Raw genomic sequence first — 18,324 nt, forward strand, 5'->3', positions numbered from 1 at the left:
TTCAGGGAGCTCAGAAACTCTATCCTGGAACAGGTAATTGTTCCCTTTTAAGGAGCTTGGGAGCGGCCATGTTGGCTGACCTACGGGACAAAGAAAACTCAGGGGTGACCATCTTGGCTTTAACAGGAAACTCAGGGAACTTTTGTTACATGCCTTATGGTCAGGACTGGAAATTCAGGGAGCGGAGGGTGTTCCAACTTGGTCGGGACATGTAGCACCATAGGCTCTCAGGTTCAGGAGAGTTTTCAGCTGCACGGATGGCTGTGGACTCTGGCATGGTGGCGGCCAACTCAGGTGACTGGTGAGAAGTGGCTTGGTTGCAGCAGCCATCGTGTGAAGTGGCTCGGGTCCGGCGGCCATCTTGGACGCAGGCTCAGATGCAGGCATGGCAGCCATCTTGGACACAGGCTCAGATGCAGGCATTAGTCTTGGGCTAGCCACTATTAGAGTAGTACACCCAGTCTTCCGTGCAGCCTGGCTCTCCTGCCTGCAGAGCCTGGTGCATACTGCCCCCTCCCCCCAAAGAAAACTCTTTAGGTGAGGTCTCCTCCTCCGCCTCCCCCACGGTGAAAGGGGACCCAACTGAAAGAAGAACAAAATCTATAAATTCCTTAAGTGACCATCACGGATGAATGCTTTTTGGAGTGATGGGTTAAGACCATAGCAGTAAAAATCAAAAAGGAACAATTACCTTGGTGAAGGGGGATGAGTTGGATTGCTATATCCATACTTGGCTTAGTATTCTGTTATGGTGAAAGCAAGGCAAGACAAGGTGCCGGATACCAATGCAATCTTTTTTATTCAAGGTAATCCATAATCAAGGGGTAATTCACAGAACAGTACATAAACAAACAAGAAAATAACAAGAAGACAACAAGAAGACAACTGGGGAAACCTCGTGCGGGAACAGGAACTAGGCATACTACTTTCAGAATGGCATGTACAATACTGAGCTTCCTGCTCTGCCGGATACAATGAATAAGCTATCCAAATCTTTTTAGCTATTAAAACCCTGAAATTTTAACAAAACAATTTTAAAGAGATCCAAAGGTTTTATTACAAAATTTCAATACATAAAAAACAAAGCTATTTTTAAAAGTCAATCTTAAACTGGTGGTTTTCTTCCCTCCTTTACAGTTTTTCAGCGTACAAACTCTGCCATGTGAATAGGGAATCTGACATGGCTTGAGTGCAACTGGCTTTTAAAGGGGATGGATGAGACTCTCATTGGTTTATTGTTATGAGAATTGGAAACACCCTTTTAGAAAAAGTGGATTCGGACACACCCTAAGCGCACTTCCGCCATGCTCTTTAGATGCACATTAAAATAGGGCTGTAAGGGTTTGGGTTTTTTTGTAGGGGTGGAAGCAATACCTTTGCGTACCCTGGCCTGAGATTAAATTCTGTAAGCGCCCCACAATGGCTGCATGGGTGCTCTGGAACAATTCTTCCCTAAAATGCATTAAACTTTCATTTACAAAGACGTGAAACTCACCGAGTGGTCAGTGGTGTTAACTGATATGCTCACACAAAAATCGCTGCAAAAGATGCTTTCCAACAGGTGTTTGGTTGGTGCCGATAATCCACCTTTGCCAATTGCAAGAATACAAACAACTCCGTTTCCGGCAGTGGAGTAAAACCATACCTCACAGTACATCTAATACAAGTCATTGGAGTTGGCCAAAAACTACGATTAAACCTGTTGGAAAACATCTATTGCATCGATTTTTGTGTGAGCATATCAGTGAACACCCCTGACCACTAAGTGAGTATCACATCTTTGCAAACGAAAGTTTAATGCATTTTAGGAAGGATTGTTCTAGTGCACCTATGCAGCCATTGTGGGGTGGAGGGGTGATACCACAGAAACCGAAAATTCTCGGGCCAGCAGCATATGTCCAAATCACATATAATTCAGCCCTGTTGCCTCACAACAAGAAGGTCCCCGGTTCGAGCCCTGGCTAGGTCAGGTGGCCTTTCTGTATGGAGTTTGCATGTTTTCCCTGTGTCAGCATGGGTTTTCTCCCACAGGTCAAAAACATGCATGTGAGGTGAATTGGAAACAAATTGCCCCCCCCCCAATATGTGTATGGATTTACTTGTGTTGATCAACTTTTGTATAGATTAACTAGCTATTGCCATAAATATAGCCATAGATGCTGGAATGGCGTAACAAATAAATAAAGAAGTTGTTGGCTCAGGTTTGGGTTCGAGTCCAATCCAAGTCATGTCCTGATCACTTATCCACTCTTTCCTATCAACACTTCTCTGTCCTATATGACAATAAAGCCAAGAAGCTTCCCCAGAAAACCCAGAAAATACCCAATGAGCCAAAATGCATGTTTTTAAACTTTATTGAGATACTGTCTGTTAATTAAATATAAATTAGTTTAAGTCTTAAATAAACAAATTCCACATCAACACTGTCCATATCAAACATTTTCTTCCTCACAGTGCAATGGCACAAATATTACTTTTATTAAAAAATGTTCAATGAAAAAATAAATATGCACATAACATGTTTTTGCCAATACATTGCTGTATTGTCTTATTGCTACTGTCAAGAGACATGACATCAAAATTTCCCTTTATTTTCTCCACCAAAGTTTAACAATTTTATCTCTTATCTCTTTGGTTTGTAAGCCATACACTAAAGGATTTAATCCTGATGGTACAATGTGAAACATTATACTAGCTAGTTTCCTGCTGTCAGAGTATTCAGGAAAACGATGAAGAAATATAAAAATGGCTCCACATACAAACATGATTAAATAAACAGCTAAATGAGTACTGCAGGTTTTTATGGCTTTGCTGTTGAGTGCTTTGCTTTTGCTGGTAATGCATACAGTAGCAATCCTGCCATATGTTACAACTATACAAAATATTGAAAGGGTGAGTACAATTGCTGTATAAATGATTCCATACACATTATTAACAGATACATCTTCACATGATAGTTTAAACAGGGATGCATTGTCACAGAAAGGATTTTCAATTTTATACCTGCAGCGAGAGAGGCGTATTGTGAGACCTAACATTATAGACACTATAAGCACTGCCAATCCCCAGGCTGATGCTGATAGTTTAACCACCATTTTATTTGTCATTATAGCTGAATATCGTAATGGATTACATATAGCCACATATCTGTCAAATGCCATTATTATTAGAACATAGTGGCACGCTGCACCAAATATGTGCACAAAATAAGCTTGAATTACACACTCCACATATGTAATATATCGTACAGAGGCTTCTGTTAAAATATCCCGCAGTAAACGTGGTAAAATAACAGTGGTTCCTAGTATATCATTCAGGGGTAGATTACAAAACAGAAAATGCATAGGGTGCTGCAAATTCTTCTGTGTTGAGATGAGAATTATAAGTGTTATGTTGGATACCATTGCAAAGACATAGGCTAAGAGAAGCAGGATGAACAAAGGATAGGAAGACTGAGGCGTCACTTTCAATCCCTCCACTAGCAGAATGTTGTTTCCTAATGTCAGATTGTCCATTGGTAGCACCTCACAAAACCTTTTAACATATTAGCAAACATACATGTCATTAATAGCATATCAGAGTTCCAGAAACTCTTTTGGTGGTATAATTTAATGTAACTGGTTATAATTAAGATAGAACTATGATATCCACTCAACTATATTAAGTTACATCAATGAGTAATGTGTAAAAAGCCAGATGAGATGCACAAATTGCTCTTAACAGTAAGTTTTTTCCATACTGTTACAATTACAAAAATATTTTTACCTAAATCGTTTTACAGTCCACAATATTTGTCACATAGAACAACTATATTGGCAACTGTAAGCAGATTTAAACAGAAAAACAACAAAACCTTAAAATGGAAACTCAAAAATAAAACATGTTAATTATCAATAAAGCCGTTGCTTTACAGATGAACATATGAGATTGCTTAATGCAGTGTTGAATGTGAAGTCACTCCTGCCTTTTTTATCAACAGTGTGTTGTGCATAGAATAATAGTTGAATTGCTCTTGTCCCTTTAGTAAATGGTTTATATATATATATATATGTGTGCGTTTCATCCCAGTAGGGAACAGAAAGGGTTGCCATGACATTGTTCAATGTGTCATCAGCCTCTTGATTTTCTTGGCTAGGGGTTGCATGTGCAAATTTAACTTAAAATTACTCTAATATGCATAACCACCTCATGGTTTTCTTCATGGTGTTGACAAATGTACGACTGACCAAAAGTTATTTCGGGGGGGGGGGGGGGGGGGGATTTTAACTATGCTACTTTTGCTGTCCTCTGATTTTTCTGTTTTGTTTTATTTTTATTAACGCTTTGGAACAATGAAACAGCTGTGAAGTGCTATATAGACCGCTTCATCAGACACACGTGTGTTGTCGTTGTTACCCATCTGGGTGGGACTTCACTTACGGTCTCTGTTTGTTTAGTGGTCTGACTAGTTGCTAAACTGAACTCTAAAACAAAAACCTTGTCAAACATAACCAGGACTTTGAACCAGAGTTTTTTCCAATTGGTTGGTACCGAACAAAAACAGTATTTTAACGTTTCTGGTTCTCGGTTCAACCCTAAAGTTGACGGCCCTGAACTGGTTAGAACAAAAAAATAAAGTTCCCGAACCGGTTAATAGCATTCTATGTCATATAAATAAGTAGGCTGATCATTAGGACATTAAACTTAAATTATTAGTCTACATAATTTTCCTTAAGTCTCCATCTTGTCATCAAACATTAAAAAGGCTACATTATGTAAGCGGCATAACTGTAATTCTGACATGCCGACATTTGTTGAGTGCATTACACACGCACAGTTAATACATCAAGAGTTCTGATCTTTGAAGGGCATAGGGATAATCAAGTTTGATTTGGACCGGACACATTCAACCGCATGTACGTCTGTGCGTACAGAAAATTGCGCCTTTTTGTGGTTGAATTGTTTAAAATCACTTAAGTGACCAAGTTATATTGCACAGAAATCTTGTCAAAGAACGAAAAAAATAACGGTATTAACCGGTTACCACTATTTTCAATAAACAGTTCTGTTCCTGAACATATATTTTTGGAAAGTTCCTTGTTTCATTTCTGTTCCTTGCAAAACATCAAAAGTTTCTGGTTTTCGTTTTCGTTCTGAGAACCGGTTCAAAGCCTTGAAAATAACTAATGTTTTCATTTCTAACTAAGGTAACTAACTAAGATTCTTTGTGGAGTTTACCTGAAGTTAAGTTTGTTCTACGAAAGCTTTTTGTTTTATGTTGTTACTGCTGAAACAGTCTATAAATAACGAATCATGGATTCCAGTTGCGCCCACTGTGAGCACTTTCCTCTCGCTATGCTGCGTGCCAGAATAGCCTCTCTGTGGCACTGCCTCCTCTGCTCCCCCGCTTATCCCTCTCTAGTTGAGACTGAGAAAAGCAGCGGAGCTGCGAGCCGGAACGAAGGTCTGACGATGAGCTCATTATGGCCCAGCCCCCACATGCTTCTTCGCCTCCTCAGAGTTAAACTGTCCAGTTCTCCTGCAAAGACCTGCGACCCCCATCGTCACTGAGCTAGGGTTTCAGTGGTCCATTCTTTCTGAGCCTAAACACAGCCAGCCTGATCAGTGGTTTCTCCAGCTGGCCGCCTTGCGTCAGCCCATCAGAGAAATAGTCCAATCTTTCCCTTGGGATCTTATGCGCTTGGCACGCACTGCCCTTTATGCTCTTAAAATCTCACTTAGAGAGGCCAATCAGCTTCGATTGCATTTAAAAGGGCCACTGAATGTTGGCATGCAGTATTTGCATCAGATGGGTATAAATCCCAGAAGGTGAACTCCATCATTAGCTTTTCGCTTTGGAGTCAAGCAGCAGCTGCTGTGTAATAAGCAGATTTTCTGAGAGGGAGCACAGTATCTGGGTGGATAAATTGGAGTGAAGGCACTTCAGCCATGTCTACATGCATTTTTTATTTTGATAAATAAAAATGAGCAACCTCCATCGAAGCGCTGTCGTGGAACCGGTCGGAAGCAGGGCGCCCTGCCCATCCAGTCCACAGCAAAACCTGGCAGAAAACGCAAGGGTAGGTGTCCCTGAGACAGGCGAATTGGAGATGGAGAGAACTGCTCATGGGGAGATGGTGACTGCACCACTCCCTCCCCCAGAGAAGGGCTGGGTGAAGAATCTTTGGTTCTCTTTTCTTTCTGTTCAACCAGTAAGGGTTATCCACATTTTTAACAAAAGAGCAGTTTCATATTCCTTCTCCAGGTCATCAGAGGACGATGAGCACTGTGGGTGGTGCTTCTTTGCACCATTAGACTCGGCTATGTAATTCAGTTTGCCCGGGCGCCTCCTTTAAGCATCCTCTTGACTTCAGTGAAAGATGCCGATGCCCACATCTTGCATGAGGAGATCAATGTCCTGCTGATGAAGGATGTGATAGAGCCAGTCCCTCCAGCCGAGATGAGGTCGGGATTTTACAGCCCTTACTTCATAGTACCCACGAAAGGTGGTGGGTTATGACCAATCTTAAATCTGTACTATTTGAACATTGCGCTTTACAAGCTGCCGTTCAAAATGTTGACACAGAAATTAATTTTTCAATGGAAAACCCCAGGATTATTAACATTATATAATCATTATATAATCATTCGAGGGGCGAGCATATCAAGACAAAGTCCTGCCCTTCAGGCTGTTTTTTTATTTTTATGAATTAAAATGTTTTGAAATGTGCTGTGGACAGAGACGCATTATGTCAAGAATGATTTATGTCAGCTTCCTGTTCTCCGTCCTCTCTTGGGTCCGCACTGACTCCTCAGCTAGCTGCAGAAACCCCTGGCTGAATCCGAAATCGCATACTTACTGTGTGGGTACCGAATTTCACTGAGTACCCACTTAACGTGCGTTAAGACAGTACGTACGTTCGCGTTAAGTATGGACAGCATCCGCCATGCTGGCGTTATCATGCGACCTATGACGTAGTAGACTTGTTCGAGTTCATGCGGAACCACAAGAACTGACAGGAGATTGACATCACAATACCGCGAGAGCGACTCGAAATCAGACTTCTCCATATGATTTCGGGAATCGCTCTCACTGTACTTTGATGTCATCCACCTACAGCGGTCTCTGTCAGTGTAACAGATATATTACACATTAGTTTGTAGTGGACAAAAATAAGTAAAACAAGCAGATTGTAATTTAATATCTATTGTCAGATGACAGCTGTGCTTAACTCATTCCCCGCCATTGACGAGTTTTCTCGTCAATTATGAGTTAATATTTAACTAATAATATGCCTTTCTGGACGAATTTCAAAGTGAAAGTGTAATACCACTTTTATCCACTGGATGGCACCAAAACCGAATTTATCAAAAACGGAAGTTAAAAAGATTTCAAGGTTTATTTTAATTGCCTTTATGTTTGATAGTCATTCTGAGTCTGATATCTAACATACATTTGTTTACAAAAACGCAATTTTTTAAGCTTTTTGCTCAAAATGTTAATATCCATATTTCAGTGGTTAAATTAAGTGGAAAAAGTAAATGTATAATGAAACGTTTTTCCCCATTTTGTTTGTTTGTTTGTTTATTGTTTGTTTGAAAGCAAAGGATGTGTTCTTTAATTTGATATAATTTGTATGTTTATATATTTATAGAAGATAATTTTTCCTGCAAGGAATTTTGTGAAACTTTTGTTAAAATCAAAAAAATGCAGGTGGGCAACTTTTCTCAAAAAGGCTGGCGGTGAATGAGTTAAATACAAACTAGACAATGCAGACCATGTGATTATATACATTTTAGTGAAGCAATCTCTTGTATTTACTTAAAACAACAGGACACATGAATAAAAAAATGAATGAATAAAACCATCACAATAAATGAAAATGTATAGAAGTGAATCCCATATGAAACAAAACTTTATTCAAATGTATTTTTGTAACAAACCATCGCATATTTACTGTCATCTCAACACAGCTGTGATAATTCTACAGCTTTATTTACATGAATCTGCTGAGCACCTGGGTCTGTGCGTGAAGTCAGGGTACTGAGGAACAGCCCTGTGTAACGTATCGAAATCACCCGATTTGTTGGTCTCCGGTCGATTGCTCTGCTTTTTCCGTGGCATCATGGGAAAGCTGGGATAGAAGTGTCCATCCGATGCATGCTTCAGAATCTGGGCGGACTCAGTAGGGCATCGGGGGATTTCTCGCCTACTGTTTTATTGATACTGAGGATTCGGACATACTACTCTGTTCACATACTATTTCCCCAACTACATTTTCAGTAAGTAGGCGGTTTCGGACGATACTTAAGTACACATGCCTCTGAATCTCGCAAGAAATAGTCCAAAACCCCGGTAATTCTCGCCTACCCATTTACGTATACTGAGGTTTCGGACATACTAGCGCCCCTCCGGACGTTTCACCTCGAGGAGGTCCCCAAAAGCACCCCAATGACCAGACCACGAAACCAGATAAGTAAAACTTGAACAACTTTATTTAAATTATTTAAAATCAGAGTGGGAAAGAGGATTAAAATAATCGACGTTGTGCTTCTTTTGCAGGGGGAGTGAGGAAGGGGCAAAGGGGAAGGGTACGGAGCTCCTTCGTCCCTGGTGAGTATGATTTCTTCTTTTGCGTGCTGATCGTAACTTCCTTGGTTTTTCCTTTATGTACACGTGGCGCCCTCCTCGGCTCCTGGAGGCAAATAGAACACACAATTAATAGGGATTTAAATCCACTGGTCACCTGTACGTTGAGGCCCTCCCTCGTCGGAGCCTGGCGTTGACTACGGAACGGGGCCAAGCCCGTGCCTTGCCGGGAGAGATGGATCCTTTCTCCTGTTCCTCGGAGGTACTCCCTTCGCCGTTCCCTGTGATCACAAAACAATTAGAGACTTCTTAATCCTGGTTCTCTCTCCAGGTGATGCAGGTATACGGTAGGGGGTTTACAGGCGTATCGAGGGAGTAGGACTCTCGGTTCGTTCGAAGGGTTCAGGCCTTCAGTTGACCAGCGTGCTACTTGGGACTCTCAGACGTGACGGGTAAGTATAACTCTTAGCTTCAGTTTCAGGTTTTTAACTGGGCCTGCTACGTGGGACCCTCGGACGTGACAGGTAAGTGTAACTCTTGGCTTCAATTTCAGGTTTTTCAACTAGGCGGCACACTACGTGGGACTCTCGGACGTGACAGGTAAGTGTAACTCTTAGCTTCAATTTCAGGTTTTCAACATATACGTAGAGGTTACTCACACTACCCACTTTCTTCTTTCACAGCATTGAGGAGTAAGGAGAGGAACTGTACGTCACCTGACCAGAGGACCAGAACGGGTGGCTAGGTGTGAACTCGTTCTCGGTCTAAGGTGTACCTGTTTCACAGTGGACAACAGTTGCTCCTCCCACATACAACAGCGCTGGTTAGGTAAGTATGACTCTGAATTTCTCTTCTAGATCATTTATAGCTCAATACAGTATCAATGCAACACTTCTTTCACTGTACTCATGGTTATTCCTTGGCGGCGAAATACGTGCAAACCAGGGGGTATAATAAGGTAGATCCACGATGGTACCACCGCTTCAGCACTTCCACAAGCCTACTCACACGCTACTTCAACCGGAGCTGGGGTAAGGATGAATGGCAAAGGACACAGCACTACACGGCAGCACTCTGGTGCACACACATCAATTCAGCACACTCACCCACAGCAGCCCACACTCTTTTGTGACATAAAAGGCCAATCTTCTCACATCCGATCCAGCTTGGTATCGGGAGAAAGCCGTTGGAGCCCGTCACGGTGAGTGGGATGAAGTTCGTCCGCCCCCTGGTCGTGCTCTGCCAGCCGCTTCCTGATTTGGCACGCCCACCAGCTCCGTTCTTTTATGGTGGGGCCACTACAACATAAGACTCCAGACCTTTCCACACAACGGTGAGTTTTCCCTTCAATGATTTACTTGATACAAACAATGCGTGTACTCACGACCTTCATCTTGGCCCCTCTTTCCACAGCTCCCGGGTTCCTCCTTCCGTCACGCGGTCCTTCTATCACCTGATCTCTTTCGGCTTGGCTGTATATGGTTTCCCCACAGCGTTTACCATATCCAACATTTCGGGTAAGAATGGGTTGTATCACACTCTCAGTACCTTCTTTGGAAACTCTCCCGGCGAAACGCCGATCTTCTTCGATATTTCCAACGTGTCCTTACTTCTGTATTCCGCCTGTCTCTTCAGTCCTCACCCAAAATGCCGCCGCTTACGTCCACACGCCGCCTCGCTGTGCATTCACACGACCCCAATCGACCACTTCCTGTTTTCTGACGTTGCTTTGCTTTTATCCTTCTAGCTTGCCCATTTGGTCCAATGGGCTTTCGCCGCGTCATCGCACACACCTGGCGTGTATTTCGCCCTGATTACCGTTGCTAGGGGTTACCCGGAAGTGCCGGTGTTTGCGGAAGTTGGTCCGGGCGGAACTTTCCCTCGCCGCTTTTGGTTCCGCCTGTTCGTCACTTGTGACAATATAGTATGGCAGTATGCGATTTCGGATTCAGCCCCTGTCTCTGCGCCACAGCCATGTCCTGTTCACACCCCATGGACCCAGAACTCATTCCCCACCCAATCCCACCCAGTCTGAACCACCACCCATGAACTTTGTTGTTTCCCTCCTCCCTTGTTTATTATTTTTGTTATCCCAACTTGCTTTTAATTTTTTCATGTCTGCCTTTGTGTTATCTGTTAGTGTTCCCCCTGAGGAGCATCTGGTAGCCGCTCCTTAAGGGAGGGTACTGTCAGGATCCTGTCACATTCTTGTCTTGAATTATATCTAGTCTTTGTATATAGGGTTCTGGCAGTACCATGTTTTATGTGGGAGATGCGTGGTTTTAGTATTGGTTTATTCTGACCACGCATTTCCCAGGTCTCGTCACTTTTTCACTAATCCCTTACTTGTGATTCTTTTCAGGTGTGTGTCGTTTAGTTCACCCTATTTAAGTCCTTGTGCCCATTTTTCTGTCTACGTATGTACTGTTTGTTCCTGTCATATATTATACAGTTAAATCAAGTTCTTTGTTGTAGAGTTTGTCTAGACCAGTTTAGTGTCTTGTTTGATATATTATAGTCTAGTCCTGTCAGTGTTTTGTTATTCAGTTTGATGTTGGTTTTTGCCCCATCGTGGGATTTTGTTTTTCCTGTTTTGTTATTAAAGTCTTTAGTGTTTATCCATTTGTGTCTGTGCTTGGGTTCGTTCTCACCAATCCTCACAGTGAAAGCAAGGCAAGACAAGGTGCCGGATACCAATGCAATCCTTTTTATTTAAGGTAATCCGTAATCAAGGGGTAATCCACAAAACAGTCCATAAACAAAACAAGAAAATAACAAGAAGACAACAAGAAGACAACTGGGGAAACCTCGTGCGGGAACAGGAACCAGGCAGACTACAGAATGGCATGTACAATACTGAGCAGTGACGGATACAATGAATAGGCTATCCAAACCTTTTCAGCTATTAAAACCCTGCTAATTTTACTTCAATGACAAACAATAAAGAATTTTAAAGAGACCCAAAGGTTTTATTACAGAATTTCAATATATAAAACCAAAGCTATTTTTAAATGCCAATCTTAAACTGGTGGTTTTCTTCCCTCGTTTACAGTTTTCAGCTTACAAACTCTGCCATGTAAATAGGGAATCTGCCATGGCTTGAGTGCAACTGGCTTTTAAAGGGGATGGATGATAATCTCATTGGTTTATTGGTAGTAGAATTGTCAATTGCCATTATTATCAACACATAGTGGCATGCTACAAATATGTGCACAAAATATGCTTGAATTACAGACTCCACATATAACACTTGTTTATAATATATTATTCAGGTGTAGATTACAGTACAGAAAGTGCATAGGATACTGCAAATTCTGTGTTGAGATTAGAGTTAAAAGTGTAAAAAACCCAGTATTGGCATTGCTAAGCTACAGAACGACATCATCCATATACACTTGTACTCCTTCCAGGCCTGACAATAGCTCTTGCATTTTCCGTTGAAAGATCTCAGGTGCTATGCTGATGCCAAAAGGAAGACTTTTAAAACAATATCTGGCAAATGGCATGATGAAAGTTGTTAACCGGCTGCTCTCTGGATGCAGTGGCATTTGCCAAAAGCCACTTACAGCATCTAGCGATGTGAACACTTTTGCACCTGATAATTTTGCAAGAATTTCAACTGTTGTTGGCAGCATGAATCATTCTCTTTTGATGTTTTGATTCAGTCTTTTCAGGTCTACACATATACGAACCTGTCCATTGGATTTGATAACTGGCACCATAGGCAAGGCCGTAGCCAGGATTTTTCAAATACCGAGGACAACCCCAACATTTTTTTTAATTATTTATATTTTTTCCATATTACAGAATAATAATACGTCCAAACTACGACATAGCACAAATGTAACTGTGTCTGTGAGATTTTTGTTGGTGACTAAAAGCATCCAAAATAAATCAATGGTTACATTTCATCGAAGTGTAAGTCACCCTTTGCCTAAAAACTGCAAAACTGTGTCATTTTTTTTCAAGAAGCTTCTTAAATTTTCAATTTAGGATGAATTTTTAAGAGTATAGGAGGAGTTTATATATAATATGGGCTCTTATTGGCTGATTTTTCTTCAATATTCAGTGTTAGTCATTTATTTTCAAAAATACATTTTTGGTTTTCTAATAATTATTAACAAAATCAGTCAGTTTGGCACAGGTATATTTTTGGTCTACAAAAGTAATTTCAAGCATTTAACCATGCACTTTCAGATTAAATGATTTTTAAGATCATAGTTAACATTTTAGTCAAGTGACCTTAAACTTTTGAACAGTAGTGTAGGTTTGAATCAAATTGGTAGCTGTATTGCATCTCATATTGTAGGCTATTTGCTGCATAACCATTAACTCTCCCCTTCCCTCCTTCTCTTTGTCTGCTCATCTTTTGCTGGCTTTCCAAATGATAATTTAGTTTGTTGCAGCCTTTTCATTTTCATTTGCTTTATTAGACTTACAGACGTGGAAAAGACTCTTTACTCAGCATAAGTTGCACGTTACATAAACATTCTTGCCTTTCTTGCATACTATTCTGGTATAAAAGCAGTGCTTATCATACTTTGTGTTTGCGACTGCTACCTTTGAGCTTGTTGTACTTGCCATCGCTCATCGCTCTGTCGGCAGACTGCACGTGAGGACCGGGCTGCCTGTGAGTGTCTAGTAGCAGCACCCACTGCTCGTTGAGTGGAGAGAATGATACATGCTCTCACGTCAGTCTTCAACTACGCCAGAAAAGCTTTTTTTAAGTCGCTAAAGGGGTTTAAAAATGGCTAAATCTAGGGACAAAGTCATCATCAAGTTGGCAACACGGCACTGCTGTGCATGTTTATACAGTGTATGAACTTGAACTAAGCCTGCTTCTGGTTGGCCAACAATGGAAATTCAGCCAGTCATCATTGGGTATGTGGTTGTCCCACCCCCTCTAACATACACAGGCCAATCATCATCAGTTGAAGAGAAAAACATTGCCTGTCTGATAGTCTACTCGCTTCAGTGAGATGAACATTTTAATGTCAGTAACAGTAACGACGGACATTTATTTGATTATTCGTTACTGAAAAAATAACACCGTTAGTAACGACGTTTATTTATAATGCCGTTATTTCCATCACTTCACGTGATGGTCCGCATATGCAAGGATAATTGTTTTGTCTGCTATTTTCACATTAAAATGAAGCAAAACTTCAAGAAGAACTACCAAGGACATGACCTCGGTGTCCTCAATGGTAGCTACGGCCATGACCATAGGCGCACACCAATATGTTGGTTGAGTTCTTCTTTTACTTTCCGAAGCATTGGCAAAGGAACTCTACGGGCAGTATTAACCGCATACGGTCCTGCTCCTTCTCTGAGTAGAATCTTAACTGGTTCAGTGTTTAGCTTTCCGTCGTCCCTAATAGATGCACTGACCTCTTCTATTCATTTAATCAGGCCCATTTCTTTAGCTGACTTTCCACTGAGAAGATTATTCACTGTTGGACCCTTTACAACAGGGGTCTTCAACTAAAATTGGTGGAGGTCCAGTAAATGAACCCTCCGCACCAGCAGAGGTCCGGACATGTACTGCACGTAAAAACATAAATTGACAGCTTTCGCCAGACTAAAGAAATTAGTGTAAATATTTGTTTTATTAAACAAAATATAGTGTTATCAAGTATATTGAATAATGTTTCTTTATATGTATAAGCATAAATAATCCTTCATAAAATGGATTTCATGTTAATGCTGTTCTGTTACTGTGTGTCATTTCAGTTGCTTGGTACAAAATATCTCAATTTATCCAGTAACAATGTCTGACAAAAATATGAAGGAAACATGCAGTCATCTCTAAATTTTCAAAACACACATTCGTTTCCACATAACAACTTAAAAGGAAAACTAAAGTGCTTTTCTGCTAAACTGAGATTAACAATCATAATCAATGAATACAAACCTGGCTTAATCAAATCATATCACATGTTACCTTCATTCTCATTTATTGTCTGTACTTAACTAAATTTAATGTTGAACACTCTCTTCTGTGCTTCAAGTTGCACTGGTAAAAGATCATCATCAATATCAGTCAGAAACACAAACAGGCAAAAGTAAACTCGATTTGGATTCGGACCGGAGTCCGCCAGTTGGGGACCCCTGCTTTACAACATATATGGTCAGTTCGTAGTGTTTCTTTTTATACTTTGTGTGACTTCTGAATTGACACATGCATGTAAGCTGGCCCCCTGGACTGTTAAGTGTGACTTTTACTTTGCACAATTCTTGTTTCTTTTGTAGATTTTGGAATGTCTGTTCGCAAATTATTGTCACATCTGCCCAGTATCTATCTTAAATGCTACTGGTGTGTTTCCAATTGTCAGATTGACAGTCCATGTCTCTGTGTTTTTTCCTGTCTGTTGTACAGATCCAAGGTAAAATGAATCAGATTGTCTTTCATCCCTCATGAACTCATGGACTAATTTAGTTTTGCACATGCGTTCCCAATTACCTTTCTTGTGACATCTCCTGCATTCTGCCCCTAAGGCTGGACATCTCACTCTGTCTTTATGTTTTGTCTTGCCACATCGGCTGCATTTGTCATCACCATTTTTTCAAAGTACTTACTTGGATTGTCCCGTCCTCTTCTGTGAGCTTGGCAGCCATTCTGTATCTCACGAAACGCTGCCGCCATGACGGCCATTCTCCCGGCTTGTCGAATGTAAAGTTGTTTGGCGGTTTGAAAAGTGGCATTTTCTTTTAGTTTTCTGACTGGTAGTTCTCTTTCTACGTGGCCACTTCTGACACCATGTCAATGAAGGAGACAGACGATTAATCTTTCTTTGGTTGAATAACAAAAACAACTCAAAACAGATGCACAGATACACCAGTGTTTTTTGTACCTCCCCCCGTGACATACTTCCCTTAAAGACATATACACAATCTTCTGACACAAACAACTCCATTTCCGTATCAATACAAGTCAATGGAAATGGACAAAAGCTACGATAAATCTGTTGGAAAGCATCTTTTGCAGCGATTTTTGTGTGAGCATATCAGTGAACGCCCCTGACCACTTAGTGAGTTTCACATCTTTGCAAACGAAAGTTTAATGCATTTCAGGAAGGATTGTTCCGGTGCACCTATGCAGCCATTGTGGGGGTGAGGGGTGATATACCACAGAAACCGAACATTTTCATGTCAGCAGCATATGTCCAAATTTCAGTCAAAACTGTTCTATTTCATCATAAACAATCTGAAAACAGGGCTTTAAGTGTAAAATACCGAACTTGTCCTTATAACATATAATTCACACACTGGTGAATTCACACATATAATTCAGCACTGTTGCCTCACAACAAGAAGGTCACCGGTTCGAGCCCTGGCTAGGTCAGGTGACCTTTCTGTATGGAGTTTGCATGTTCTCCCTGTGTCAGCATGGGTTTCCTTTCCACAGGCCAAAAACATGCATGTTAGGTGAATTAGAAACAAATTGCCCCCAACCCAATGTGTGTATGGATTTACTGATCAACTTCTGTATAGATTAACTGGTTATTGCCATAAATAAAGCCATAGATGCTGGAATGGCATAATGAAAAATAAAGAAGCTGTTGACTCACAGGTTTGGGTTCGAGTCCAATCCAAGTCATATCTTGATCACTTATGCACTCTTTCCTGTCAACACTTCTCTGTCCTATATGACAATAAAAGCAAGAAGCTTCCCCAGAAAATATCCAATGAGCCAAAATGCATGTTTTTAATCTTTATTCAGATACTGTCTGCTTAATTAAATATAAATTTAAGTCTTAAATAAACAACTTCCATATCAACACTGAGAAAACATTTTCTTCCTCACAGTGCAATGGCACAAATATTACTTGTATTAAAAAATGTTCAATGAAAAAATAAATATGCACATTACATGTTTTTGCCAATACATTGCTGTATTGTCTTATTGCTGTACTGTCAAGAGACATGACATCAAAATTTCCCTTTATTTTCTCCACCAAAGTTTAACAATCTTTTCTCTTATCTCTTTGGTTTGTAAGCCATACACTAAAGGATTTAATCCTGTTGGTACAATGTGAAACATTATACTAGCTAGTTTCCTGCTGTCAGAGTATTCAGGAAAACGATGAAGAAATATAAAAATGGCTCCACATACAAACATGATTAAATAAACAGCTAAATGAGTACTGCAGGTTTTTATAGCTTTGCTGTTGAGTGCTTTGCTTTTGCTGGTAATGCATACAGTAGCAATCCTGCCATATGTTACAACTATACACAATATTGAAAGGGTGAGTACAATTGCTGTATAAATGATTCCATACACATTATTAACAGATACATCTTCACATGATAGTTTAAACAGGGATGCATTGTCACAGAAAGGGTTTTCAATTTTATACCTGCAGCGAGAGAGGCGTATTGTGAGACCTAACATTATAGACACTATAAGCACTGCCAATCCCCAGGCTGATGCTGATAGTTTAACCACCATTTTATTTGTCATTATAGCTGAATATCGTAATGGATTACATATAGCCACATATCTGTCAAATGCCATTATTATTAGCACATAGTGGCACGCTGCAACAAATATGTGCACAAAATAAGCTTGAATAACACACTCCACATATGTAATGTATCGCAAAGAGGCTTCTGTTAAAATATCCCGCAGTAAACGTGGTAAAATAACAGTGGTTCCTAGTATATCATTCAGGGGTAGATTACAAAACAGAAAATGCATAGGGTGCTGCAAATTCTTCTGTGTTGAGATGAGAATTATAAGTGTTATGTTGGATACCATTGCAAAGACATAGGCTAAGAGAAGCAGGATGAACACAGGATAAGAAGACTGAGGTGTAACTTTCAATCCCTCCACTAGAAGAATGTTGTTTCCTAATGTCAGATTGTCCATTGGGAGCCCCTCACAAAACCTTTTAACATATTAGCAAACATACATGTCATTAATAGCATATTTCAATTCCAGAAACAAAACATTTTTAAATTTCCAATGTAGAGTATATTCATTTTTTGGTGGTATAATTTAATGTAACTGGTTATAGTTAAGATAGAAATATGATATCCACCCAACTATATTAAGTTACATCAGTGACTAATGTGTAAAAAGCCAGATGAGATGCACAAATTGCTCTTAACTGTAAGTTCTTCCCACACTGTAACAATTACCAAAATCTTTTTACCTAAATTGTTTTACAGTCCACAATATTTAATTAGCAGATTTAAACAGAAAAATAACAACAAAACCTTAAAATGGAAACTCAAAAATAAAACATGTTAATTATCAATAAAGCCGTTGCTTTACAGATGCACATACTGTATGAGATTGCTTAATGCAATGTTAAATGTCGCTCCCGCCTTTTTTATCAACAGTGTGATGTGCATAGAATAATAGTTGAATTGCTCTTGTCCCTTTAGTATATGGTTTATATATATGTGTGTTTCATCCCAGTAAGGAACAAAAAGGGTTGCCATGACATTGTTCAATGTGTCATCAGGCTCTTGATTTTTTCTGGCTAGGGGTTGCATGTGCAAATTTAACCTAAATTTACTCTAATATGCATAACCACCCCATGGTTTTCTTCATGGTGTTGACAAATGTAGGACTGACCAAAAGTTTTTTGGGGGGGTGGGCAAATTTTAAATATGCTACTTTTGCTGTCCTCTAATTTTTCAGTTTTCTCTTGCTTTAATTAACGCTTTGGAACAATGAAACAACTGTGTAGCGTTTTTGTGGTTACGCATCTGGGCAGGACTTAACTTATGGTCTCTGTTTGTTT

The 18,324-nt window shown here is 40.2% G+C and overlaps 2 protein-coding genes across 3 annotated transcripts; both read right to left on the reverse strand.

Moving 5' to 3' along the window:
• Window positions 1-2,108: 2,108 nt before the first annotated feature.
• Window positions 2,109-3,515, reverse strand: LOC129424448 (olfactory receptor 4Q2-like). Of its 2 annotated transcripts, XM_055181116.2 has the most exons (2): window positions 2,613-3,515; window positions 2,109-2,132 (listed from the first exon to the last, which is right to left on the reverse strand). In XM_055181116.2, the coding sequence occupies exons 1-2, from the start codon at window positions 3,513-3,515 to the stop codon at window positions 2,109-2,111; spliced, it is 927 nt and encodes a 308-aa protein (XP_055037091.1). The 2 variants fall into 2 exon arrangements, with proteins under 2 accessions (XP_055037091.1, XP_055037090.1); XM_055181115.2 differs by lacking the exon at window positions 2,109-2,132 and having other exon boundaries at window positions 2,336-3,515.
• A 12,973-nt stretch (window positions 3,516-16,488) lies between these two features.
• LOC129424385 (olfactory receptor 4Q2-like) lies at window positions 16,489-17,836 on the reverse strand. The gene has a single exon (XM_055181026.2). The coding sequence runs from the start codon at window positions 17,439-17,441 to the stop codon at window positions 16,515-16,517; it is 927 nt and encodes a 308-aa protein (XP_055037001.2). The 5' UTR covers window positions 17,442-17,836; the 3' UTR covers window positions 16,489-16,514.
• Window positions 17,837-18,324: the final 488 nt, after the last annotated feature.

Source organism: Misgurnus anguillicaudatus, chromosome 9, assembly GCF_027580225.2.
Source record: "Misgurnus anguillicaudatus chromosome 9, ASM2758022v2, whole genome shotgun sequence".
In the NCBI taxonomy this organism is placed as follows: domain Eukaryota; kingdom Metazoa; phylum Chordata; class Actinopteri; order Cypriniformes; family Cobitidae; genus Misgurnus; species Misgurnus anguillicaudatus.